Genomic DNA, 27,995 nt, shown 5'->3' with positions numbered 1-27,995 from the left:
TTAGAGTGTTCAATCAGCCTGCCATGCATATTTTTGGAATGTGGGAGGAAACCGGAGCACCCGGAGAAAACCCACGCAGGCCCGGGGAGAACATGCAAACTCCACACAGGGAGGCCGGAGCTGGAATCGAACCTGGTACCTCTGCACTGTGAAGCCGACGTGCTAACCACTGGGCTACCGGGCCGCCCTATATATATATATATATATATAGTGTATATTATCCATTTGACCAGTCCCAGATTTTTTTGGACTGTGTTGCAAGCATCAAATTCAAAATGCGAGGACGTTTTTTTGGGGGGGGGGGGGCGGGGGGGACTTCATTAGTTTGAACAATGTCTTAGCTTTGTAGTGTGTTCAGTTGAATATAAGTTGAAATGACTATAGAAATCTGGATGTATTGTATTGTATTGATTGTATTCTGTTTTTATTTACGTCTTATACAACATCTCAACCTGATTGCAGGACTGGGGTTTGGACAACTTGTCATGGCAGACAGTTTGAAGTTTCTTTTCTGTAGAAGTGTTCTCTATATGTCAAGCTGCTGCTTCTGAACTGAGTCGAAGCGCTCGTACCTCAAATTTTAGCTTGCAAGTCAAAGTAAAAACTCAATCAAATGACAACTCATATCTTGAAAGACTCTTTAGTCGGATCACTAAGTTTCCAATTATTTCAGTGAGTAGCCTAAATAACGGATTGAATTTGTCCTTTTGGGGCAAATGGGTTTCTGTAACCTTGATTGCAAACAAATGCAATTTTGGATACTTCACTATGCCTTGGCATTTTTTCCAAGTGGATCCCTAAACACAAATTTTATTTTGGCTTCAGGTGCATTTGTGAGTTGTGTTGGATAGCATTAGATTGAGTTCAACTGGGAGTTTGCCACGTTTCCATGTTTCGACCCGGCCACAGCAACTAGATGACCAGCCTGATGATGCAAATCAAACACTGCTAATGTTTGACATATTGTTCATTTTTGAAAACATTTTTAGTGGGGGGGGGGGGGGGGGGGATACCGATCTTGGAGGCAGAAAGCATGTGGCCTTGTTATAGCGACATGGCACGATGCGATAAGGAAACTCCCAATTCTCACAATTCATTGCAATAAAAATCAACCTTTCCTGTTTATTGTGTGGTAAACAAACGAAAACGAGATAAGTTGGTCTCTTATCGGCCTTTGTTTGCGAAAAGAATATAACAAATGTAAAAAAAATGACTGCTTAAAGGAGGTGGGGAGCAATAATTGATACGTTTTTTCCGGCAGTGACTCCCCAAGTGTCCCGGTGGCCGACTTCAAACGGCGCGTGGTGATTTAAGCCATCCATACCTATTTAGCCGGAGGCACGCTGCTGAAAGAATGGAGCGAGGGTTAGCGATACAAAAGCAGGAAGCTCATCTCGCGCCTTCCCTTCTTTCATCCGCGATAGCTTGCTAGCATATTTTCATTCCCCCGAATTCCTGGCATGTCACCCTGCATTGCAATTTCAAAAGAGTTTTCAACAAGAGCATCTGTTGGCCTATTATCATAAACCTGCACGCACCCCCCACGCTCCTTCCTCCTCTTCTTCACACCCCTCCCTCCCTTTTTGCCAACTCCCAGCCCATGCACACTTACTGACTTGGGGGGAGGTGGCTTTTCTGTGACCTAGTGGGTCTAAGATACATAAGCCACATGACCAGACAGCCTCCTTATCCGAGGCGAGCAGGACTTCCAGAGACACTCACAGCTCTGCTGAACTTGGCTGCTCATTTTCTGACACACACTGTGGGGGAGCTTGGATAGAGACGTGCCTGCAGTCATTGGAGTGGTCCTGTCACATATAACACACACGGATACACAAATACACATTTAGACAGCACTCATTTCTTACACGCGCACAGAGACACGCGCACACACACAGAGCAGAGCAAACAGTCTCACTCACTTGCTCTCTCTCTCTCCTCCCTCCCATCCACACACACACACACTCACACACACTCACACGCGCACACACACACACGCACACGCAAACACACACACACGCACACACACACGCACTCACACACGTACACACAGCACTACAGTATATCAGCGAGCGACTAGCGGCGAGCCAGAGGGGAGTGCAGAAATGAATGTGAAGATTCTGACGCTGGTGATTGTGCTCCTGGTGTCTCTGCTGTGTTCTGCCAGTGCTGGTGAGTAGAAGCGAGGCACCGCTCATGCACCTTCTCTTCTTTTTCCTCCTTCTTCTATTTCTGTCCTGTTTGTGCTCATGCTCAGGCTGATCTGTGTTTGTATGTTTGGTTGATCAGTTACCCAGCATGTGTGGGCTCTCGGCAGGATTATAGGAGCACCTGGCTGGGTACAGTACTGCACTGCGGTGGTTCAAAAGGCTTCAACTTGAATGTTGTTCTCCTGGCATAGGTGCATCATTATCGTCCCCTCATGAATCCCCCCCGTCTCACCTTGATGTGAAGCCAAGCTGCAAATGGAAAACTGAGGGCTTGTCTGTGTCGGGTGATGGATGCATGGCAGAGTGTTGTTATGAAATGTATGCTATGCATGGCACATGTTCCACAAGCCCAAGAGGTAATCTGACAAACTGATGACTTGTGTTCCATCTGACCTGCATTGCATGATGATTATTCCATGACTTTGATTGTGCAGTAGAGCAACACACTGCCTATAGAAGCATTCTGTGGTGATGGTAATGAAGACTGTCTAATTGTTGGATGGGTCGATGAGGGAAACACACACATCCCGGATGCGTGGATCCTCTCTCCCGGGATTCGGTCTTGACGCCTTGTCACCGGATGCGTGGATCCTCTCTCCCGGGATTCGGTCTTGACGCCTTGTCAGAGTAAATTTCCGTAAAGTGCCACTTTAGCCACTGTTGGACTATATCTGGATGCCTGCAAAGTCTAATGTTGCATAGTATTGCCTTGGGAGGGTTTAGGGGTGGCTTCTTTGGGGTGGGGGTGGGGGTGGGGGTGGGGGCGGGGGTGACGGGCCAAGCCTACAGATGTGATGCAGGTAACACTATGGTGTGAAAAAACAACAGTTAGGCCTTGTGTAAACGTCCAAGCCATTCTTGGGATTACCACTTACCTCCCAACTACATTTGCTGGGAAGACAAAAACAGGCTTTAGGTGATTAGGGTTTAGACCGTGAGGTGTGATTGAGTCCATTTTGGTTGCAGTGATAAGCCTACATGCCTGAAATTATAGACTTAGGTAGAAAAGAGAGGCTGTGCAACCTGGGTGCTTTCCATTCTGCGTATCGATCCACCAGAGCGGCACCTTCCACTTCCCCATGCTTCCCTGCACATTTTCCGTACAGCGACACACGCTATTTTTGTCCGACACTACTGAGCGCTCGACTAAATGAGAAGCAATTATCTAGCATCATGGCCAGTGTCTTTTTTCGCACCCCTGTGTGTGGCGAAGCATGTTCACCGCCTTGCGTAGCCCCACGGTGAAAAAACAGGGCTTTTCACCACAGCTTATCCGTCTTAGTGTTTGTTCCAGTCATGCCGCTTATGTGCTTCTCATTCCTAGCCCTCCTAACCCCCGGGCTGCTACCGTATAGTACCACAACTCCATTGATGGCGAGGAAGGGAGAAAAAGGGAGCTGGTAGAGCTGAAGGGAGGCAAGTGTGTTGCGACGGTGATGGGTGTGGAGAGGGATACTAGCTTGAGTGTGTCTGCTCGGCACAAGCAGCATGCGCCGTCACGGAAAGGTGTCAGAAGAAGCTCTTCCATGTAGGCAGTGGGTGTGAAGTCTTTTATCTTGAGACAAATGCTCTTCCGATTCATTGGGCATCTGTCTAAGCCGCGTGTGTGTGTGTGTGCGTGTGTGCGTGTGCGTGTGTGAAAGAAGGTAAAATACACAGGGAAGCGACGTTGTATCCAATGAATTATAGTGTTTAATTATGAAGTGAGACTAGATTTTCCGGTTTATAGTCATGGTGGTGTTTAAGCCAGAGGATATATTGACGGGAAACTTTGCATTATTTTGTTAATGAGAGGTTTCAACAATGGTAGCATCGTTGACAAAACGTTTTCCCTGCGAAACCGACTGAAAACACTGTTAGCACGTGACCGGCCAATCGTCATCGACTTCAGTTTATGAATGAACACTATGTGATGGTTTGAATACAATTAGTCAACAATTGTTTTTATGGGAATAAATCCATTTAGGACAGCAATAAAAAAAGTGCAATTCATAAAACCGTGTTTTTTTTTATACCCCCCCCAAAAAAATAAAAAAAATAATAATTTGCCATGTTTTGGAGTTTGTCAAAGGCTTTCTCAAACTACGTCACTACTTGGAGCCCCTAGGGGGCTACAAAACATGTTTTTGTTGGTTTATATTTGTTTTGACATGTTAAAGAGCTCTGCTTAAAATTCATTTGAACAAAACCTTGCAAAAACATTTGGAAAGACATTGAAAAAAAACTGGAAAATCGTACAAGCACAGCTGAAATTTATTGCGGGCTAATCAGCGGATGCTTTATCTCTAAACTGTATCAGATGTGTGCTGACTCCCAAAAAACACGTCCCAGAAGAGGGTGTGCACACTTGTGCAACCGCATTCAAAGAATTATTTTTTTAATCTATTGATTTGTAGACGTTATAGGTCACCTTAATGATATGAAACTTTTTTTTACATTATACAAGTAGGTCTCATTTTTTTTGTAATACAAAAACCTGGCATTTCTTGAATTTTTGTATCCACTGCAGATATTTAGCACGTCACTTGAGAAGTGATCTAAGGACAAATGCGACAAAAACATTGTGGTGCTTTTATTTTTCATCTTTAAAAAAATCTCTCTCTCTCTCTCTTTATATATATATATATATATATATATATATATATATATATATATATATATATATATATATATATATATATACTTTTGCTTGTCAAGTGCCCATATAAGGCTTCATTTTCATTGAGAACCTCTTTTTGAAAAGCTCCACTTTAGGGCGCCTTTTAAAATGTTTTCACTCTCTTAAACACTGTTGCCATGAAAACTCAATCAATTTTAAGCATAAATTGGTGTTGTGGAAATGGTAGCTGAGCACCTTGTAAAATTCAAAATCATCGAACAAAAAAGGAGCAGCCTTCTCCATGTAATACTGCCATCCTCTCGCTGTGCACTTCAATTACCCATCCTTGAAAAGCACTCTGGCTCAAGAGTCGGCTCCAGCTTTAGACATGAGGTATCCATAATTCATCCCTGTGGCCAATCGCTCTTTCTCACTCTGAGTCTTAAGACGTAAACAGTCCTTCCTTGTGTCTGTCGCATGAGCAGCCATCCATTTCTCTGCATCCCATAGCAACACATAATGGCAGCTGGAACACACACACACACACACACACACACACACACACACACACACACACACACACACACAACGCACATAGATGTAATTGTTCGAGCTGGGTTACACAGGTGAGGTAGTCATGAGGCCCTGATAGGCTGCTTTTATCTGAACGAGAAATCGGCTGCCTGGAAAGCGGGCGATATCATGTGAGCCTGTCAGCGCTGCTATTATTCCGTATGAAACTTTGATGTATTGTTGGGGCTGGATGCACGCATAAGGCACCGCACCGCAGCACGTTCATGTGCTCAACCGAGTGTTGCAGGTCAAAATACAGCCCAAAACAGTAAGGCATCTCAGAAGGGGCCAGAAAACAGCGCCTGGTCTGGACTGATTGGCAAGTGTAAATCATTATGTGGGGCGTGCTAATGCAAAGGGGGTGTTTGTGCCTTTGGATGTGCTGACGGTGACTGAGGAGAGAACAAATGTAGCTAAACATTTCCAGATGCCTAGCAATATCTTCATAAGTGCTGTATGAAAGTGAGTCAGCACTTTGGAATAATGTTATCATGGGAGTATTGGAGAAATGAAGGTACTGTGAAACATATGCACTGGATATCATGTCACTAATAAACATAGTGGGTCAAAGCTAGACCACTGCAGGAAGAATACAATTTTCCTCAACTAGAGCCAGTAAAATGGGTTGCATGGCAGCCAATAATTGACTCGGAAAGATACGCATACACAACCATTTATTAGGTACACCTCTAACCAATGAGATCCAAAACAAGAGCTAGAAATTATATTATGAGTATTGTTAGCATTACTTTAAAGTGTTTATCACTGTAGTTGTTGTGAAAATGCATTGCTTATATTTTGCTTCTCATGTAGCTAAAAAATATATTAGAAATGGTGGTGCAATGTGTGATGTATAGTACAGCAAGCAGTGCCTTGAGAAATGCGAGACCGGACCTTGGAGATTTGAGCTGATGTTCGCAAACTTGACATATGAGCGCTAAGTGGTAGCAGTGAACTCGATTCCAATCATTTTGCATCATTATATGTAGTTCAAGTAGTAGCACTCTTTTTTTATTTGATTGTATCGGCATGACTGTACAGTAATATTCTGCCTCTCAGTGGCCAAGTTGGGTACACCAGAAGGAGCAGCTGAATGAATTTGATTGCAACATTAAATCATGAGGCACAAACTGTTCAATGGTTTACATCCCAGCTAATTGTTATTTCTTTTTATACAGTACATTGCTATAGAGTGTTATTTTAAGAGGAAAACGTTTATAGAAATTAGCCAAAATCCATTTTCCAATAGCGTGATACAATTCATACCAAGTTTCATCATCGTCGTCTTTGTAAATGCTGGCTTGTTAACCAGCTCTTGCATTAGATGGCATGGGATTGAGACCAGGTGGACCCAATATTGTGGACGAGTGTTTGAAGTGAAGAATGGGTTCCCAATAGAGACGTTCTGGGCTCAAATTAGCACATTTTTAAAGCCATGCAGACGTCTGTATAATACTGGCTGACACAAGCTTTGTGAATGGCACCCACCGCTGGCTGCTCTGGTGCAAGTGGGAGTTAAGGAAACCATTTGAGAAAAATCATAAGTCATTTGGTCGGGATTTAAGGCAAACCTTTGGGTCGACGCACCTAGGAGATTCGTGAAGACTTTGGCATATGTGACTGCCGGGTCACCATATTGCAAATCAGAACGCTTTGAATGAATAAATCTACTCACTTAGATATTCCCTGGAGAGCAGATGCGGTGGAAAGAGGGGGTTGGGTGGGGTGTGGGTGGGTGGGGGGGGGGCAAAGACAAGTTAAAGAAGAAAAGCTGAGGAACATTAAAATAAAAGGGTGGACTGGGAGCAAGGCTATGTGGGAGCTCAGAGGGTTGTCTCATCGATGATCGGACAGATGCTTCTAGCCAGCAGAAAGCTGACATTGATTTTGTGGATATGTGGTGCTGTCTCGCACCTTGGAGGGCATACAATGTTCATTGAGACGTGAGTTCCATGATCATACTCATGATCATACAACTTAAAACACTCATATCGCTAGTCATCTCTCCTCATTGCAATGAAATGAAAATTCCATTCATCTGCTCCAAACTTCAACAATATTTGAAATGTGTTTTATAATAAATGAAACACTCTCTAATATTGTTCTTTATCATAATTAGAGGCAAGGGCTTATTAACATAATTTAATAGAAAGTAAAATATTTTACAGGTTTTGAATCATGATTTCATGCTTCAAGTTACTTGCATATCTTGAGCCATGTGGTACGTTAGGTACGTTCATTTTTTTTGGTAACAGGATTCAAAAATACTTGAACACAGAAAGATGTGATTTGTTCCATTACAACCGTTGAGGGGTTGATGTTTTATTTAATCGATATTAAACGTGCATCATCCCTGTCATTTAATACACTGACCACCCTCTGCTGGGACTCAGCAGTTAAGTTTAGTTAAGTGCTCAATGACATTTGCCTGGGTGTGTGCACCGTACCGGGACTGAGGAGCTTCCATGACATGTGAGGAAGCGACAGGTAGGACCTTTCTTCAGTGAGGGGTCAAGGGGCTGGAAGCAGGTTCTAAATGACGATACAAAGCACCTGTGAAGTTTGGTGCTTTGCCCTGCTGCATGGAGGGATTTACTGCTGACAGCAAGCAAGCGTAATGTCTTGATAGTGCACCGTATTTTCATGTAATATCACACAGTGGTCAACTAGTTAGTTAGCACGTTCGCCTCATGGTGCACAGGTAGGTTAATGGAACACACTAAATTAATTGTCTGTAGGTTTGATTGTAAGATGTTTCTCTAAGTGCACCCTGCGTTTGGCTGGCAACCATTTGAGCACAAATGATGTAGCAACACATGGAGACAGATCATATAAAAATCTTCTGTAGACAATGTAGGCTATGAACTTCCACGGGTAAAGATGCCTGTGTTGTTCTGCCCCTGTCATCTGAGCAATGAATCCAAACTCGGCTTTGACCCTGACATTGTGTGGCATGCTTTTCAGCCACATTCCGGTTATTGGGTGAATTTTGAAAAAAAGCATGGCATGCCTTGATTTTCGAGTGCCCCAACTTGCAAGTTTTTAGAATTATGAACCGTCACATAGTCTTCTTCTTCTTATTATTATTATTATTATTATTATTATTATTTATTTATAAACAGATTAGCAGAATTTCAAGTTCAGCAGGAAATTATTTCATTTACAAGTACATCAAGATATGAGATTAGTTGCGGCAGCATTTCAACTTATAAATCCCCCTTTAAAATGGAGAGGGCATAACCTGAGCTGGGCATGGGGCCGTATGGAGTGGAGAGAGTCAGGTTCTGACTAACCAGACCTCATGTGATCATCAGAACTTTTCCTTCAGGCCTGCCGTTCTCCCTTAATAGGAGCCAAATAGTCACTGCACTAACGGCTTTTCACCAGTGCCCAGTGAAAATATTATTTACGACCCTCTGTTTAAACATTATGTGTTTATACGTTTATACCAGTAGTCCTGGGAGAAGTAATTCCTGATCAAGATCTGAGTGGACACTTTTATTAACAAGCTACCACAGAATAAATATAGTGCTCTTTGGGAATGCAGGTGCTTTAATTGCTCATTTGAAAAAGACGTCAAAGAAAAACTTTGGGCATGCCGTTTTCATCATCATACATATTTTTCATCAAGGCTCACAAATTCAGATGTGGCTAAAAATCAACGCACAGCCGGTTGTTCTTAGTCTGAATTGGGACGGGAATAAAGCTGCGGGCAAAGAAAGGAGATCTCACCATTGTAGTGAGATTCTGTCTCAATTTTTCAAGTTTCCTCCGCGGGGGATGTGGTGTGACAGGGAGCTTTGGGCAACGTGTTTCCATCATGAAGCTATTGTGGCGCCTCTAAAGTGGTTTCAAACTGTCATGTTCGTAGTGTTCTCACTTTAAATGAAACGTTTGAAAATCACAGCATCCCTCCCATTCCCCACGTAACTGGAGATCACTCACCGGAGAATTAAATCGTGCATTATTCATTAGACTCGTTTTAACGTTGGAATGCATGTTTTGTTGTATGTCAGGTGACTATTTCACTGTTTAAATCTTGTCAGTCAAATGACCTGCCACTGAATAATAGTGGAGGTCTAGCCTATGCGCAGGTGGTTCCCCTGGATCACTACCGGGCCCCTTGCCAGGAGAATGGAAACAGATGTTTATAAAATTAGCAAATCCATTTCTAAACATTTATACACATAATGGAAACAGTTTATTCCAAGGGAGACCTTGTGGTTCATCTGCAACGCTGGTGGCTGTCAGCGAAGTAATCTTACATCTCTATCCATCTTATTCATATCTGTTTTTGATGTACACAATCATCCATGTCAGTTATGAATAACCATGACTTCCAAAGATAATTGGGTTCGGTTTAATAAGTACAAATACATCCACGTGTATGGGTCAAAGCAACACAGCATCTTAAGCCCATTGTGTCCAGGTTAAGCATCTGAGCCAACAGTATTCCTCTGGTGACGCAGTCTGATGCAACTTGGCTGCTATTTCCTGTCATCACAAGTGTATATACAGGGTGCTTTGGGGAGAACCAAGGCCCCTGCATAGTGACATTTCCCTCCTGTTTCTCTTCTCAGCCTGTCAAATGGGAGAAGGCCGGTCCACATCCCAGGGGGAGGTGGGATGATGATGACACAGGAGAGAGAGAGAGAGGGAGAGGGCGGCGTTGTGTTTTCCCTTGCCCTTGACATGACGTTTTTAAGGATATTAGCCTCTTAGACAGCTTCAGAATTCTGGATGTCCTGTTCCTCAAGGTCCAACTTGCACTAATGTACAGTGGTGCCTTGAGATACAAGTGACCCGAGTTTTTCGGGATAGTCGGCTTCATTCTGTGTATTTTTTTTGCTTTGACTTGTAAACAACAATTGCACATTCTAGCGTTGCCTTAGTAGAGAACGCTTAGCTTGATGCTAGCAAAGACAAAAAATGTCATTGACAAAAACTATTTCTCATCAAATGTGATTTTAGAAGCAATTGATATTTGAACAAACATGATGGAGCAACACATTTAGATGATATGACAATACTCACAGACATATATTCTTTATCCTCTGCAAAAAGTGAGTTATATGACATCATATTCCTGGGCGGCTTACAATTGTAGTTTCATTTTTATTTGCAGTTGGAGAGGAAGAAATACTATTCTTCTTTGTTTGGGTGTCCATGACGAGGTGGCCAAGACACACCAGAAAGAGCAGCACAAATAATCGTATTGCAGCATTAAATTGTGATGTGTAACCTGTGAAACCGTTTCTCCATGGTAACTATGACTCCTTTTTCTCAGGCCAAAAAGGGACATGTAGCTAAATCTCAAGAGTTCACCTGTGTGTTTTTTTCTGTGAAAAAAACAGACCTATTCCCATTCATGGGGCTCTTTCAATTACGTTACAGAGTGCAGTCAATGCTCTGGCCAATAGGAAAGTAGTAATTGGTGTCGGAAAAGAATGTTGAGGCGATACATCTGGACACAGAGACAAAGATCTTGGGGTTTTGGGGGAGGAGCAAAGTCTCGCCGATGTTGTTAAGGGAAGTTACAGAGAGTCTTTGCCCTTTGGTGTTTCATTTTCAAAATTAAATCATCTGCAAAGCATTTGTTTTGAAGCGCAACATTAGGAGTTTTAAATGGCATTGAAGTGTTTTGGGATGACAGCTTGTGGTAGAGTTATTATAAACGATTAATACAGGCATTTAAAAACATTTTCTGAGCATTGTAATTCATTGTTTCTGTAGGATTTCCTGTAATCCCCATATAGCAACAGCTATTTGCACACAAAAACAACTGCTTTCATTCAAGACCTTTTCATCCATCCATTATCCAAACGCTTATCCTGACGAGGGTAGCGGGAGTGTTGGAGCCTATCCCGAAGTGAAAAATGGAGGATATGAGACACTTGATGAGAACTTTAAACAGCAGTCTGTAATCACATATACCCACACAGACTACAATGACCAAATTGGTTCCATCCATACAACCAAGGAATGGTTGCCGGCCATGTTGGTGTTTTACTTTGGTCTTGTTTCAATTTCTTCGGTCTTACTTTTGGTGGTAATTATGTATTTTTTTTTCTAAGTCTGTAGAATTTAACTGGATCCATCTTCGATAACTGCTGTTTGGGCTCTCAGCAGGTGGAGCGAATTCAAATTCTTTTGCCAGAGAAAAGTTTTGAGGAGTTACTTAGTCCTGCTGCCGGAGTACAAAGGCCCCCAACCTTCAGTAACCTTGTAGCCACAAATTCACCCTTCCAACTAGAAGTGTGACTGGGAATAAAGCGACAGGCAGAGTCAAGTAGCAAGGGTAGTCGAGAGCTTCATTAGCCGGCTCAGTGCTGCTGCCGGCGGCCCTTTGAACTGGCAGCGCTATGATCATCGACGAGCACGCCGTCTCACACCTCATCATTTCATACGCTCTCTAATTCAGGCACAAGGCAGGCAGGCTGACTCAAAGGGACATCTGCAGAAAGTAGCGGGCTGCTTGTTTTTCATCTGAATTTTCTCTGAACCGTCACTCTGTGGGTATTATGGGGGTTGAGTTCGAAAGCTGCAATAAACGGGAAAAACTTTTCATGTACTTTGGTGCCCTAATGGACAAAGGCAGCCTTCAGCTCGGCCACAAGCGCAGCATTATCGCAGCACAACAATGCTGCATATCAAACAGCTCCCAGCCAAAATCAAAGACAACACAAAACAAACCCCTGAGGCTGCAGAGGAGGCTTAACATCACAGATAAGATTAATTCCAACTGTAAGGTATGCCGGCACGTTGATGAAATCTATGAGTTTAGAACAGGGGTGTCGAAACTCCTTTTCCCAGTGCCAGCGGTGCAGACTGCCCATAAAATTTGATGCAGTGTAACTAAATTCATCATCCATTTGCACTGGTGCTACCAGTACACCTGCTGATATAGAAAAACAATAGTTGTTTGTGAATATTTTTGATTGGTGTTGCTGATAAACTTGCTATACGTGTATCAGATTCAGTTCATTTCCATAGGCTGAAAATGTGGATATTCACTCTGCAAGGTGATTTGTGATTTATGTGTGGCCCTAAATTTTGTCATTGCACCCTTAAAATTTCAGGTTAGCGGGCACTGTGCTCCTAGTAAAAAAAACTGGTCTGAAGATGCGAAAATCCATCCATCATTGTAAATCAGGGGTCTCAAACTCAGGTCCTGGAGGGCCACTGTCCTGCATGTTTTCCAAGTCTCCCTGTTGCAACACACCTGATTCAAATCATCAGATCATCAGCAAGCTTTGCGCAAGCCTGACATTGAACCTGTTCATTTGAATCAGGTGTGTTGTAACAGGGACACTTGGAAAACATGCAGGACAGCGGCCCTCCAGGAACAGAGTTTGACATCCCTGTTGTAGTTAAAGATATAAAAAGCAATTTTTAAAAATTATTAATAATTATTTTTATATATAACAACTGTCAGGTAAAAATCTCACAGACAATGGTCAATTTCACATTGCTTTACAAAACAATACTGCTGGTCTCATGTGTACTCTGTTATTTTTCAGCTTTATTAACCAATTTAGAGTGGGGAAAATAGCTTGCAGAAACAATCTATTCACGCTCTTGAATGATGAATAGTCTCAGAAGTTTGGCAAAATTCCGCCCCTTCCCTCACTTGTGGGAGCCAGAATTGAAATTAGTCCAGACTTTCAATCGAAGCTCATACAAGTGAGCCAACAACAGGAACAATAATAACAACAATAATTTTGAACGATAACATGTGAAAATAGTTAGGGAAGATATATTTGAGTAATCCTGTTTTGTTAAATATTTCACTTTGATGTTTTGATAAAGAAGGAACTGGTTCGCCATGAAGGTACGTGTGTGAAGATTCAAATTTGCATTTTAAACTGCTTGGTCTGCTCATCATTTGAATTATTATATGACTCATGACTATAAGCAATTTGAGAAACAGTTTAGGAAATGCTGAAATCAAGGTGGGCGGCCCGGTAGTCCAGTGGTTAGCACGTCGGCTTCACAGTGCAGAGGTACCGGGTTCGATTCCAGCTCCGGCCTCCCTGTGTGGAGTTTGCATGTTCTCCCCGGGCTTGCGTGGGTTTTCTCCGGGTGCTCCGGTTTCCTCCCACATTCCAAAAACATGCGTGGCAGGCTGATTGAACACTCTAAATTGTCCCTAGGTGTGAGTGTGAGTACGAATGGTTGTTCGTTTCTGTGTGCCCTGCGATTGGCTGGCAACCGATTCAGGGTGTCCCCCGCCTACTGCCCGAAGACAGCTGGGATAGGCTCCAGCACCCCCCGCGACCCTAGTGAGGATCAAGCGGTGCGGAAGATGAATGAATGAATGAATGAAATCAAGGTTGTTCAAGACTTTATGTATAGTCAGGGGGTCGGTGTGAGTGCAGATTTTGATGACTTTGAACAAAATTAAGAACAACCTGAACTAATCTGACCTTGACCCATTCACAGCGGTCAAGATTTTGAATTGCGTGACTGCCGATGTGAAAGATGAGAACAAAGGAGCTCTTTTTGCCACCAAGTGCAGAAGCAATTAATGCAATGCTAGCAAACAACATAGGCTGTGTCAATTGTTAATTGTAGCATGCGGAAAGGAAAGCTAAAAAAGGATGACGAGCTGTAGTTTGGACTCCCCTGGATTATAATTTGGATGACTTCAACCGACAGTGTGATTGATTTTGCTCCGAACTGAACGTCTGCATGGTGGCTGCCATGGTAACGTGGTCTTAAAGTCAGCAATTGGTGCCACTTTCTGCCGAGGCCCAGAATTACTGAGGGAGGTGAGGGGATGAGCGTCTGTGATGAGCATCATATCTGACACTAAATGTTGGATTGTGAAGAGCCCCCTACTTGCTTAGACACCTTCCCGTATGTGCAGGATGAACTGTGGCGAGAGCTGACAAATCTCTCATTGCGAAGCTGTGACAGCGCGAGGGCTTTTTAAAGGCTAAGAGAATGTTTGGATTCTTCGAACTCAATTAACACTTCATCCCGGCTAAATCATCCTCATCCGCTAATGCGCTTACTCGGTGGCAAGCATTCGCGTCCGTCTGACTGTGCGGGTTAGCGTCTTTGCTAACGGTGTGGATTTACCGGCTAATGCCACTCACCTCCTTTTAGTTAATGAAGAAAGGGAGGCGAACGGTAGAGACAGAGGGTCTGCTCCTCCGACGTCACGCGATAACCATGGCTACACCCTCCAGGGAACTCATTCTTCCTCTATGCGGTGAAGGCAAATGATGTTTGTTTACCCAGAAGGTTTGCACATTGTTCATATAATGGGCTGCGGCCGCAGAGCGTGTTCTTCTCTTCTTTATTTATCTATTTTATCATCGACAACAATTGTCAGGAACAAATTGTAATTGTGCGGTTGCAGACAGACAATCATTGACACTCAATTCTATTGTGTGACCAAAATAGACTCTTTGTACTGACCATTTTTATCCTTCTATCAAAGGGATTTCATATTCAATCAAATACCAAAATGTATGCCCCATTTGAGAGGGGTGAGCTCTGATTTTTACCAACCCAAACATTGAACGGTTGTTTTTATATATATATATATATATATATATATATAATATATATATATATATATATATATATATATATATATATATATATATAATGATTTTTTTTGCTTTTGCAAAAGCACCAAAGGCACTTAGGAAGGCAAACATAATATCATTCCGCCATAGTTCATAAGCTCGGGATGAATCATTGCATAACATGTGGCGATGTCTATTATATTTATGAACCTGTGTTGTAGTCATCATCTCATTGTTCCGAGGGCCGGCGTACTATATGATCTAGTGAACCGCTATTTTTAGCATGGGGGATATGTTTGTTTTAAATAAACAAAATGTAATTCTCTTCTCAGTTTAGTTTCACAATAAAGTACAAATGGGAGTGGAATTAAACAGCTGGAAGCTTCTTTGTTGAAAGTGTTGACTTTCGTTCCTACTGAATATTCCAATGCAACTGACTCATGATCATAAAGCAGGGATGGTCTACTTAAATGATGGAGGAGGCCACAATTTTTCATCAGTGCTACTCGGGAGACCACGGAGGACCATGCACTTTTTAACCGGATGCACGACAAAAAGCTCATTTGAAATACGGACCAAAAATGTGCTGGCCAGGCAACAGTGAAACTCCATGTGTAATTCATGGCCACTGAAATCGATTGGGATTTTTATTTTTTTTTGTAAATACCAAAATGAAAAAATTCTAAAATAGATGTTGATAAACCTTCAATATGCATTTCCACCAAACACTGGGGTTTGCTCCCCAAAAATAAACTAGAACACACACAAAATAAACATTTTTTGGAATCTTAATAGATTCAAAACCAAATTAAAATATTTGAAACAAATCCGCATGTGTATGCTGGAGTCCGCTGCAGTAGAGGAAACATGTTTATAATTTGAGCCCCAAAAAGTTTTTGAGGGGTATGGTGGTGGATTACTCAGGAGTGACTCAGCAAAACACGGCCGCGGGCCACCAGTTATGCATCACTGATCTTGAACGTACAGAATAAGAATTGTAATGTATTTGTATTTATTTATTTGTCTATTTCTTGACTAACATGCCAAAGTTCCAAATCACACCTTCGCTTGGCATTATAGCCACGCCGCATTTGTCAAATAGCTGCTTGAAAAGTATTTTTACATTTCTAGAGGTGCCTAAAATCAGTAAATAAAGTTAAATACATCCTGATGGCATCATTCTGTGTTCTCACAGTTTGGTCACGCACACATCTCTATAATCTATAGTCTGTGTCGCGGACGTGTCAGATAACGATGTGACGAGAGTAAAGTGAACGCAGCAGAGAGTAATTGCTCGTGAGGAGCTCATCCAACCGTGAGATTTGATTTGATCAATGCGATTGCGACACGGTTGATTCATACTTGGTCCGATGTAGCAGAGCGACGAGCAAGGCGGGTAAACAAACGGCCATTAAAATCCGAGAGACAATCAATGGGAAAGTATGAAACGTGGATTAACTGTCGGTGGCCACGGTTTACGGTGCTTGTTTACATTTGCTGCCACGTTACCTCCGAACACAGCGGCCACTGTGTGCTTGCCGCTATTGTTTCTCTCGCCGTCTTGTGTCTGTTAATATTTGCTGCTCTAATGACAGAAAAATGTGTGTTGTCGCTCCATTTACGAGCGCAGTCATTTGTTATGTGGTTGTTTTGGCACTTGGTTCACACAAATCAGCTTTACGACTATTCATAAGCAGCTCGGGCCCATTGAGGGCATTGTGATGTGCAGTTTGTTCTCACCAGCCATGAGGGTAGCTGATGAACTTGGCATTAAGCCAGAGAATGGCCGTTTTCCTTCCCTGGAAATTATATATTATATGCCTTAATGCTGTGATGCTGATGACAGCGGAACAAGGATGAGCTGTCAGCATTCTTCTTTGCACCCAAACCGCGATAAGATGGCCATTTGAAGAACGGAAACAGATAGCCTCGGGATGTGTTTCGAAACCAAAACGGCAAGCAGCTCATCTTTTGCTCTGACAACTATTCGCCACCCTACTTCAACTCAATTTGCATCCTACCATCGCACGCTGTATCCATCTCCGCCGAAACAACCGACATTCTTCAAATTCTCCATATATGAAACTTTAATTTGAGAATTAGCAATGGGAAGATAAGAGTTCAGAGATGAGAGAAGAGGGTGTCCAAGGTCATCAGAGAGAAGAGCTAAGAGGTTTCTTGATGTCAGACATATGTTACCCGGCGAGCTTTGTGCTTTTGCAGCTTAAGAGAAACACAGGCATCTCTCCTGGGAAAAGATTAAAGCAGATAATAAAGGGACTGCTTCTAATTTCAGTTGTTTGTGGAGATAAACTATGCATTAGGCGCGCATACAAATTTAAAAAAAAAATCCTCGTCTCACCCCTCGGGTCCTCACTAAGCTCGGGTCCTCTACCAGAGACCAGGAAGCTTGAGGGTTCTGTGCAGTATCCTTGCTGTTCCCAGCACTGCACATTTCTGGACTGAGATGTCCGATGTTGTTCCCGGGATCTGTTGCAACCACTCATCTAGTTTGGGGGTCACTGCCCCGAGTGCTCCGACCACCACAGGCACGACTGTCACCTTTACCTTCCAGGCTCTCTCCAGCTCCTCTCTGAGCCCTTGGTATTTCTCGAGTTTCGCGTGTTCCTTCTTTCTGATGTTTCCATCACTTGGGACCGCTACATCCACTACAACGGCTTTCCTCTGCCCTTTATCTATGATCACGATATCTGGTTGGTTCGCCATTACTATCTTGTCAGTCTGGATCTGGAAGTCCCACAGGATCTTCGCTCTGTTATTCTCCACCACCTTCGGAGGTGTTTCCAATTTTGACCTTGGGGTTTCCAGTCCATACTCCGCACAGATGTTTCGGTAGACTATGCCAGCCACCTGGTTATGGCGTTACATGTAGGCTTTCCCTGCCAGCATCTTACACCCTTCAGTTATGTGTTGGATCGTCTCAGGTCCCTCTTTGCACAACCTACACCTCGGGTCTTGTCTGGTGTGGTATATCTGGGCCTCGATGGCTCTGGTGCTCAAGGCCTGCTCCTGAGCAGCCAGGATGAGTGCCTCTGTGCTGTCCTTCAGGCCAGCCCTCTCTAGCCACTGATAGGACTTCTTGAGATCAGCCACTTCAGTTATGGTCCGGTGGTACATCCCGTGTAGGGGCTTGTCCTCCCATGATGGTCCCTCTTCCAGCGCCTCATCTTCTGTTCCCCATTGTCTGAGACATTCTCTGAGTACGCCATCCATTGGAGCCTTCTCCTTGATGTATTTATGGAGCTTGGATGTTTCATCCTGGACAGTGGCTCTCACACTCACTAGTCCCCGTCTCTCTCTCTCTCTCTCTCTCTCTCTCTCTCTCTCTCTCTCTCTCTCTATATATATATATATATATATATATATACATATATATATATATATGAAAGTCAGACAACAGCTATATAGTTGTCTGACTTTTTTGCCAACTCCTCAGTTAACACCAATCAAAGCAATTCATCAAGTGTGTGTGATCAATATCATTCCGTCATTGTTTTGACATTTGTCTTTGAGGCACAAGTGGGCACCTTAAAAATTTTGAATGGTGCAAGCATGTTGTATATGTCATTTAAAGGTGACTGTGCCTAGATAATGAGTTTCTTCACCAGACGAAAGGCTAAATCCTTCCAGGATGCTTCAATTTGCCCTAAAACCTAGCTAAACAAGTCGTGTATTAATGTTCAGCCTCATGGATTGGAAAGAAATGAGCAAAATATTTTAAGAATATGCAAACTTCCCTTTTTTATTCTGCATCAAAGAACAATAACAAAAGGATAATGTGCAGATTACAGCTCCTTGCGGCAAAGATGGGCTTTAGAGGCGGAAATGTGCAACAGAGATTTTTTTTTCCCTCCCCCAGTCTGTGAATTAGCCTAGTGTTCTGCCACAAATATAGCGTGTAATATGCTTGCTAAAGGGGATTAGTGTGGAAATGGAACTCGAGATGTCTGGCATTTCAGGGATAACGTACAAAATACTCAATGAACGAGCTCAGTGACAAACTTCATGAATGCCATTCAAATGCTCCCAGTTGTTCTTTTTACATTTCTTCTTCAGATGGTGCAGCTGAAGGTTGCTAATCACAGACAAAGCTTCAAAAGCCATTCTAATCACTCACAAAATCAAGCATGGGGACCTGAGAGAAGAATGTTTGGAGAGTATGAAGCTTTCACTCGCATTATATATGAATGCTAAGTGTGTGTGTGTGTGGGGGGGGGGGGGTCCACCTTCAAAATCAATCTACCAATCTACACCCTCGGACAGGGATGGGCAACTGGTGGTCCACATGCACCCCCCACCCATCGTCTGAGTGACCCTTTACTAAAGCCTCACATGACTTGAAAAAACAAAAGTATGAATTATGAAGCAGTTTCTTTTCTATTTTTGTTGAAACTTTTATTTTTGGGATGGACAACCTCTATTTTCCCAGGGAAATTAATATTTGTGGTTTATCATCTTTTTTTCTGAAGAATTTTTAGGGTTTACAAACAAACAAACAAAATCTCATACATTTCACCGGGCATGAATTATATGCGGATCTTTGCTATTTGAAGGCTGGACAGATCCCTGTCCCTCACAAATGCGAGGGATACGATTTTAGGTTGTAATGTCACCATTCGCCACTCGATGGAAGACATCGCTTGGTAGTGCTTACACTGGGTCTGATACCACCCTACACAGGAGTAGGCCTAATAATTTTGGAATGACATGCATATACAAATTTGGATTGGATTGGATTGGATAAACTTTATTGTCAAATGTACTTATGTTCGGTGAGTATTAGTTTGCTACTCTGCAGTTTTGTGCTGTCCTTGAATGGTAATTTTGATACCTTTTTGGACGAGAAAAAAATATCACGGTTTGTTGTTATTTTTTGAAATATTTTTTTTGTTGAAGGCTGGATCTTTTATGCATGCATTGAGAATGACATATATTAAGATACGGTAATGCTCTTTAGTTGAATACAAAAACCGACACGCAGATATTTTGTCCATGTTTAGAATGGCATCACTATTCAGAATTTCTTCTGAGTGTATCTCACCAAAGCACAAATTATAAGTGTATCGGAGGAGACTTGCCAGGTATAAATGTTGGTACTTGTTAGACTACGTACTCATTAATGAAAGGTTGGCAACTTGACGCCAAAAATTTGGGCAAAAAAAACAACAAACGAAAAAACAACAACAACATCCGAGCTGCATTCAGTAATGTCAATTCTATGAAAAATGCAGCAGTGTTTTTTTTATCAAACTTCAGGCAAACGTTTTCTTCTGACTTGAGCTGCTGCTTCCCTTCCAGCCTCACCTCAACAGTCCACCCTGTGTCTTATCTCAAGCTGTGTCCTCAAGCGAGCCCTTGTAAAGCTTCCAAAGGTCACACTTTGGGAGCTCTAAAAATGGTGCCAGTGTCCCTGAGCAAACAGGAATGTCATGACCCCTATGTCAGTACTTTGAATCAGCTTTTGACGGTGCCCAGTAGGAATTGGTGTTCCCTCTGTTTTTGTTTTGAAAAAGTCTTTGGGATGCAGAGGAGATGGGCGATGGGCGAACTATAATTGAAAAAAGGAAACAGAGGGAAGACTGAACTAGTTTCTAATGAGAATAAATTAGAAATCAGAATAGAAAGCATCAATCTTTACAACAATTTATCCTCAGCTCAGCTCAGCTCAGTTGTAGTACAACACCCTATAGTACATGTGTCCCATGGGTTGATAAAAAAAACTTGATATGGAGTCAATGATTACCATAAATATCCCATTGCAAATCAGTGTGTTTTCAGTTTATGACATTTTGAGCACTCCGAGGCACAAAAGAGGTGGACCACAGGGTCTTACACAAACCAGGCCAGACTTCAGCAATGGCTAAGAACATCTGGGATTACTCTCAAACACGCCGGCGTTCATTCGCGCATGCGCGCGCACACACACACACACACACACACACACACACACACAGCCTCATTTCTAATCTTGGGACCAAACAAAGCGACAGGGTCCACCTCGGCAAGATTATGTCACTGTGAGGTGTTTATTAGAATCTACAGGCAGAGTGACCGTGACATGAAACACAAGAGATGAGCTGTTTAAATTTGCTCTTTATTAGCTCCCGCCACACACAGTTGATGAACAATGATGCGGAGTAGGCTCAAAAAAATGAAAATACCAATAGATGTCTCATGGTACCTCACTCGTTATCTCCTTGGGGGGTTTTCCACCATCTGTTAGTAGAGCATCATCAAAATGTGATTGGAATTTATTGGTTGTGTATCTGTGTTTGGATCTTGCAGGTCCAATGGCCTCCATGGATCACGGCAGAGAGCTTGAGGAAGCAGCTCCAGTGAGAAAGCTGGTGCAGCAAAGCCCTTCGAGGGGCGGTCAGAGCCACAGGCCAGCCGGCTGGAAGAGGAGACGCCCACGGCCCCGTCTTTCCCACAAGGGGCCAATGCCGTTCTAGAGCAAGGTGAGGTTGAAGGCTCGTCACCTTTCTTGGGCAGCGTTCAGTCAGTTCGAAAGGTTCCTGAGCATAAAACAGTCAAAATGTCACAATAGTCCCGGAAAGTCTGAACTCACCAAAAGAATGCCATTGTTGACTTGAGAAGAAAGGGCATGTCTCAACAGATTAATAAACTCGCTTGCCTTTATAGTATGACAGAGGCGGGTCCTACGGCAATGTCATTCATTTAACCATATGGGAGATTGATATTGTTAGAAACTTAACCTTTGGGATGATTGCGCTGGAATAAATGGGTTCTGTCCAGCGGACTGAGTCAATTATAAATAACTTTAACAGAGATAACACTTTCGAGAGTTGGGTTTCTCATCTAAACCTCTGGTGCTTAAAAGAATGTTTAACTTTGCTGTCAAGCCAAACAAGCCGTTGTGTGAAAAATCCCTGATCAAAAATCTGAGACAATATTTTACTTCTCACCTATTCAGTTTGATTTTCTGGGCTGAACCAAAGCAAACTCCCTGTATTTCAAAAGAAAACAGACGAGGAGTCACCGAGAAACTAAAACATGCTGAGGCAACATGATCAAATGTATAGTGTATACACATGGTTGGCCTATGCACTCACCAGTGTTTGCACATTGCGCAATGTCTGAATGTAAAGCAACAGCAACACGTTCGTATGTATGCATTCAGAAACACAAGATGCATGAGGGCATCTTTCCCAAATGTGCTAAGAAACAAGAAACATAGGAACAATATCCCCGCCCTCCGCCACCTCCCAGGAGGTTCCATGCAAAGAAAAAAAAAACACTGACCTGCAGAGGCCGACCATAAATTCAAGTGAGTTGAGGCTGCAGCCTGTTGATGTCTTGGCATGGTTAATCAGTTTCGAGGAATGTGAACGGTGAGGCGGAGGTTTTACAATCCGCTGAGAATTATGATCTTCATTGTGTTTTTCTATTTTTTAGTCATAGTTCCTTTTAAGTTGATCATCGTGCCTTCCATTCAGGACTCTCAAGGGCGCAGAACAATACTAAACAATGAGTGACATTCAGAAATAAGACGCATTTGACAGAACCTTAGTCACCCGGTATTCTTGGTCGAACCATAAAAAAGAGAAAAAGTGAGAACCCTCAGAACCATTTGTGACTGCTCAGTGTTTGCAACACAATACGAAAATGGCTCTGAAAAGGCAATGGTTCAGTAAATCACAATGCTGTCTCTGAAAACATCATTTAACACCCCTCTCTAGATCACATCTGCTAATTTACAGACTTATAGGAAAAGGTTAGGTGGCTAGGGGTGGGGTTGTAGAACTAGCCTGGTAGTACCAGTAAAATTGTTGGAATAAGGACCTCAAAATGGACAAATCTCATTTGCTTCAGATATCAAGACATCACTGTGTATTCCTCAATTTTAGGATAAAAAGGAAACATATTCCCTGCATCGATGAGTCCGTTTGGCTGCAATGACTTCAACGCCAAGAATGTACAATCACAACCACATCCAAATCTACAGCCGAGTCAAAAATTGGTGGCTCCCATCCACCCTCTGAGTGCCATTGAGCAGCATCTCGCCACCCGAATATCCGATGATCTTTGGACGGATCATTTTTTATTCTGTGAGACGCCACGGGCAATGTGAACGTCTCATCCTGACATGTTCCAGATGTGAGATGAAAGACATCTTCTTGATCGCAAGCTCTCACATTCAAACATTCCTTTCGGCCAATTTGATAAAAGCCAAGCCAGACGGACGACAGGATATTACACATTTTGAAGCCACGGGCGATTTCTGGAAGCCCTATAACGGCCTTTGTGAGAAAGCTTTGTGCTTAATGCTCCAGTGATTTTTTTTTCCCATCAAAAATGAAGAGGCGTTCTACAATTCCTCCTTTGGGATAAGGGGTTCGGTTGTGAGTATGAATGGTTGTTCGTCACAGTATGTGCCCTGTGACTGACTGGCTATCAGTTCAGGGTGTAGTCGGCCTTTTGCCCGTAGTCAGCTGGGTTAGGCTCCAGCACCCCCCAGCAACCACGTTCAGGATAAGCGATGTTGAAAACGGATGGATGGATAAGGGGTATGACCTCAAGCAGCTGTAGTGACATCATTCTGAGAACCCAGCAAACAAAATAGGTAGACAACTCTACGCAGATCAGATCCATGCGCGTCAATTCAGTGGGCATTACATGACTGCAGAACTATGCCAACCTGAAAGAAAAAAGAATGGGCCCTGATCAGTTAAAGCAACTTGTTTTCATGCAACAGAGCTCAAACTTATGGGGAATCTTGGGAAATGATCACAGGCTGGGCGAAGATAAAACGCTAAAGGAAGATAAAAGATATCCTTTTGGAGACGCGCTGATCCTGTGTCGCAGGTGTAGAATAAAGTTGGGTTTGTGTGGTAGATGAGACATATACTGTGGAACTCTTGACTAAAGGCCCTATGAAATCTGGTTGAGACATGTCTGGATAAAGCTTTACATCACTCTTTCTTCAAAGCAACACGTGGTGCCACACAAAAAGTTCTGTTTGATGTCGCTCAACGGGATGGGAAATTGACATGTCTGTGTGAGTCATGAACAACAACAACAACAAAAAGAAACAAGAAAGCACGTGCCGATGATACCTTTGTGTTTCTGTTTTGTAGGCACTGCTTTAAGCGCCCTCCCCCAGGTTCTGATTTCTATGCTCTTCCTTTGCCATGGGGGGCCTTGCTGCTTAAGGGCCTCTGCTTGCCCAGCCTGAAGAGTGATGTCCATAGCACCTGCTGGTTCTTCAAGCAACTCTGTCCACAAGAAAAAAAAAATCAGGACAAGCTGCTCAATCCTTAGGTCGAAGGAGGAATGAGAGAGGGCAATGATTGGAGGGGTCAGGGGGAGTTTTTGAGCCCCTAGCTATCTGAATCTATTCCTCTGTCACCTTAAATGACTTGAGCTCTCTGTTTTCTCGCAAATTTAGTTTTTTTTCTTTTCCTATCATTTATTTTTTAGACACTGATCATAGCTGTGTCTTACACACTTGACTTACTTACACATGACATGGTTCAGACGCGCTCTCTCTTACAGCATCTGCCATTTTTCCATTGTGTAGTTTTCCTTCAGTTAGTGTAACTAGAGGATACTGTGGCCCCCGATTTTATCACTTTGTAGCAGCTTAATGGCGATGGTAAAGAAGAAGGCACTAATCATACAATGGTTAATTAGTTATAGATCATTCTTATTCTTATCATCATTTGAAGGTCTGGATTTCTACTACTACTTCGTGCGCGATGATAAAAGCAGGAGTGTTGCATCTGACTGTGCTTTGCATCTTCGAATGCCATCCACATACAGCTTCATATTCAACTGGAACTGTGTCACGCATAATATCCAAAACGGTCTCTTTAAATGACAGAACTTCTACTATGTTTAGGAGATTCTGAAATCTGAAGCTTGTTTGGTGTTCGGAACTGCCCTCAAGCTCTGTAGCAGTATGCATCAACTCAAATGAGTCTTAAAACTCAAATCTCATTTTCAATCTTGACTCCAAAAGCCGAGTACCTTCCTGCCTCATGACTGTTAACTGGCAGGGGCGGTCTGTGCCACGGACAGACCCGCCATGCCTTTTAATGAAGTGCCAAATAATGGAGCCTCTTCACAAATGCTGACTGGTTGTGAAGAGGTTACCTCTGTTTTTCGAGTTTTGAAACACTGACATTCATTTCAAGTCAGGGGTGACTCAAATTTGACCTATATAATTTCGATTCGACTAAAATAACTAGAATGGCACTATACCCGTGGCCAAAATACTTCTGGTTTGGATCAGTTTAATTCCACACCTTCAAAAACAGTCATCTTCTTGATGCCTGGATTTATTGCCCTGCATTACTTATAAGAAAGCCACACAAATGAGAAATTACATGGAATACTCACCCACCTTTACTCCATTATTCCTTGGCGCGTGCGCCAAATCTAGATTAGTCTATCACTAATGGTCCTGCTGTCTAATCCTATCTTGACTTTCAAACCTTTTATCAAACAATATGCCTTTGCATCATACTGGAATACATCACTGTTTATCTATTCGCTTTGTGTTTCGGTCTTTATGTTTTTTTCCTCAGGGTGTTAGCATAGAGGCTTTTATTAGAGCAGTCTATCATATAAAACAATCATAGAGTTCGCAACATTTAAAGCTTATAATCAACATATTTTCATAAACGGCATTATTCTCATTGCGTGTAGTACAATATAACCATGTATCCACACGACCCTTTGCAGAGGAGATCTTTTGCCTACTTCGAGTCGGGTACAGTTGCCTTGCCAGCCACCAGCTTCTTCTACAGCACAGGTGGTCAAGGCTTTGATCCTTACCCTCATTAAAACTTGGAGTTAATCTTTCTCAGATGGATCTGCTCGAGGCTGACCGGGAGCACGTAGACTGAATTTGTTGGTTAAATTGGCTTAGACTGGAACCCCAGCATTCAACTCCAATCCCTCAATGCCCTCCGTCACTGGTTCAGTGTGTAACCGTGTCAAACACAAGGACCTTTCATCGCCGTTTGTTAGGCATTGAGGACCAAAGCGCAAACTCTACCGTAGGACACATAACATTTTTAACTTCAAGCCCAGTCCTCCGTTTCAGTTTCGCTCTTTGTCACTGTGTCTCATGCAAATATTTTCATCAAATGACTAGGCTCATAAGCCTTGATAAAGAGAGCACCAAAAAAACATTGTGGTAGTCAACACTGCCAAGATTATACCATGATCGAAAATGTATTCAGCCCTCGAGCACTGTGAAGCGTAATAATTCCAGTTCCGCCGTAATTATTATTTTTTTCATATCCTCTCAGACAGAGATGTAGATTTCATTAACGCTCCTCGGGTGTGAGGTGTTCTATGATGCGGGAAGATAGCTGGGGGACAAAAGTCCTGATGTTGGAAGTCGCGACACGGGGTTCGTATTGATATCCGACCCCCCCTCGTCCCCCCACACACACCCCATCTCAAAAGTTATTGTAAATGGAGCCAAACGTCTGTATCCGCACTGTTCGTCATGAATGTATCCTCACCATCTGCACCAGCCGCGCTGCCCTTCAAGAGACCGGAGCAAACCGACGTCAGCGCTTTTAGAATCTTGCTGGATCCAAAATTCAAAGACACGTATCACACAGATCCAAAGTATACGGTTTGAAGTAATCTCAACAAATAAGCGTGGCTTTACGCCAAAGCCTCTCTGCATGGGCTCGCCAAGCTGCACTTTTGCAATTACATTATGCTGCTGGAAAAATACACCCTGAAAACAAGAGTCCCTTGGTTTGAAATGTTTTTCTAGTGTGTTGTGACGATTTTATCTTGTCTGTTTTGTTTTTGTTTTGGGTTTTTTTTTGTCGAGCTGGTTGTCCAAAGCTGATCTTTTTGACTACAGTCTGAAACGTTGTATCTTTTGTGGATGTGACAATATAGAAAAGTAGTCTGCAGCACAATATGTCATGGAAACGTGAAAGCTTTCAGGCATCCTCTTTTTTTTTGTAGATCGTAGCCCAGAGCACATCAGATTAATGGGCCTTGTGGTGAGGAAGGACAAGCATGTTCGGGCTCGGCCTGAAACGGTAAACCAATACATTATGCTCGAGGAGCTAAACCATTTGCCCTTATGTTTTTTTTTCCCCAGCAAGACTTACACAAGAGAAACCCTACTTTGTCTCTCACTCTTCTCGCCGGTTCTTCATCTCTGTGACCGAGTAATGTTCCTATGCACTTGTTAGCATGTTTTCCTTCTCGAAAATGTTTGTTCTGACACCTTGCCCCCACGTTTTTGTTGTTCATATTCATTTGATCGGGAGTGAGAATTTACAATGATTTGTGTGTTATTAGTCAAGTAACACATCTTTCACTAAGCGAATTTGTTTTAAACCTAGTATCATTTCATACTTCGGCTTACAAAATAATGCAAAATTAGAGACAGAAGCTCGCACTAGACATTCCATCATCATTTTACCGAAACACATCAGGTCAGCCTTCAGCATGGGTACCGTTTAATCCTGTGTATTCAAATCGTTTGGGCCACCCAAAGGATAACTAGTTTTTTTTTTCTCCCGTGGGAAACGACTATGAACTGACATTATCTCGGAGCTTGGCAAATGAGACTGCCTACACCTAGAATAGCACACAGGCCCCTCTCCTGCCCTGATTGTGACACATTCTCAATCCATGTGAAAAGCGTTACGCCCACCGTGCGGGGAGACTTGCGGGCTGGTATAACAGTGTTACTAGGTCTCGAGCAGTAAGACAATGTATTACTCCTATATTCTGTTTTAAGGTGTGTGCGCAATATTACTCACCAGGCCAAATGTACAGTCCCGTCTCTGTTTTGATGTTGAACTGGGCAAAATTAAATGACAAATAAAATAAAACAAGTGTATCAGAAATGGTTGAAATACTGTGTACATATTTGAACTTTTGGTTTCTAATTTATAAAAGATACGCTTTAGCTCTTGGAGTACTTATTTTATTTGATTTTTTTCCTTTCATGCGTAGCTTTGTGTTTTTATTTTCTATTTCTGTAAAGTGTGTAAATATATCTTTATGATAATAAGTAATATTAAAAATCTTATTTTAAGAAAA

General features: G+C 42.6%; 1 protein-coding gene across 1 annotated transcript; it reads left to right on the top strand.

Moving 5' to 3' along the window:
• Positions 1–1,663: 1,663 nt before the first annotated feature.
• Positions 1,664–27,995, top strand: apln (apelin). The gene is made up of 3 exons (XM_052071299.1): positions 1,664–2,172; positions 21,228–21,400; positions 24,041–27,995. Exons 1-2 carry the CDS (start codon positions 2,106–2,108, stop codon positions 21,392–21,394), a joined length of 234 nt encoding a protein of 77 aa, XP_051927259.1. The 5' UTR covers positions 1,664–2,105; the 3' UTR covers positions 21,395–21,400; positions 24,041–27,995.

The sequence above is a fragment of the Hippocampus zosterae genome, chromosome 1 (assembly GCF_025434085.1).
Source record: "Hippocampus zosterae strain Florida chromosome 1, ASM2543408v3, whole genome shotgun sequence".
NCBI classification, from domain to species: domain Eukaryota; kingdom Metazoa; phylum Chordata; class Actinopteri; order Syngnathiformes; family Syngnathidae; genus Hippocampus; species Hippocampus zosterae.
The sequence above is the reverse complement of the archived record's forward strand: the minus strand, read 5'-3'. Positions and strand labels throughout refer to the sequence as shown.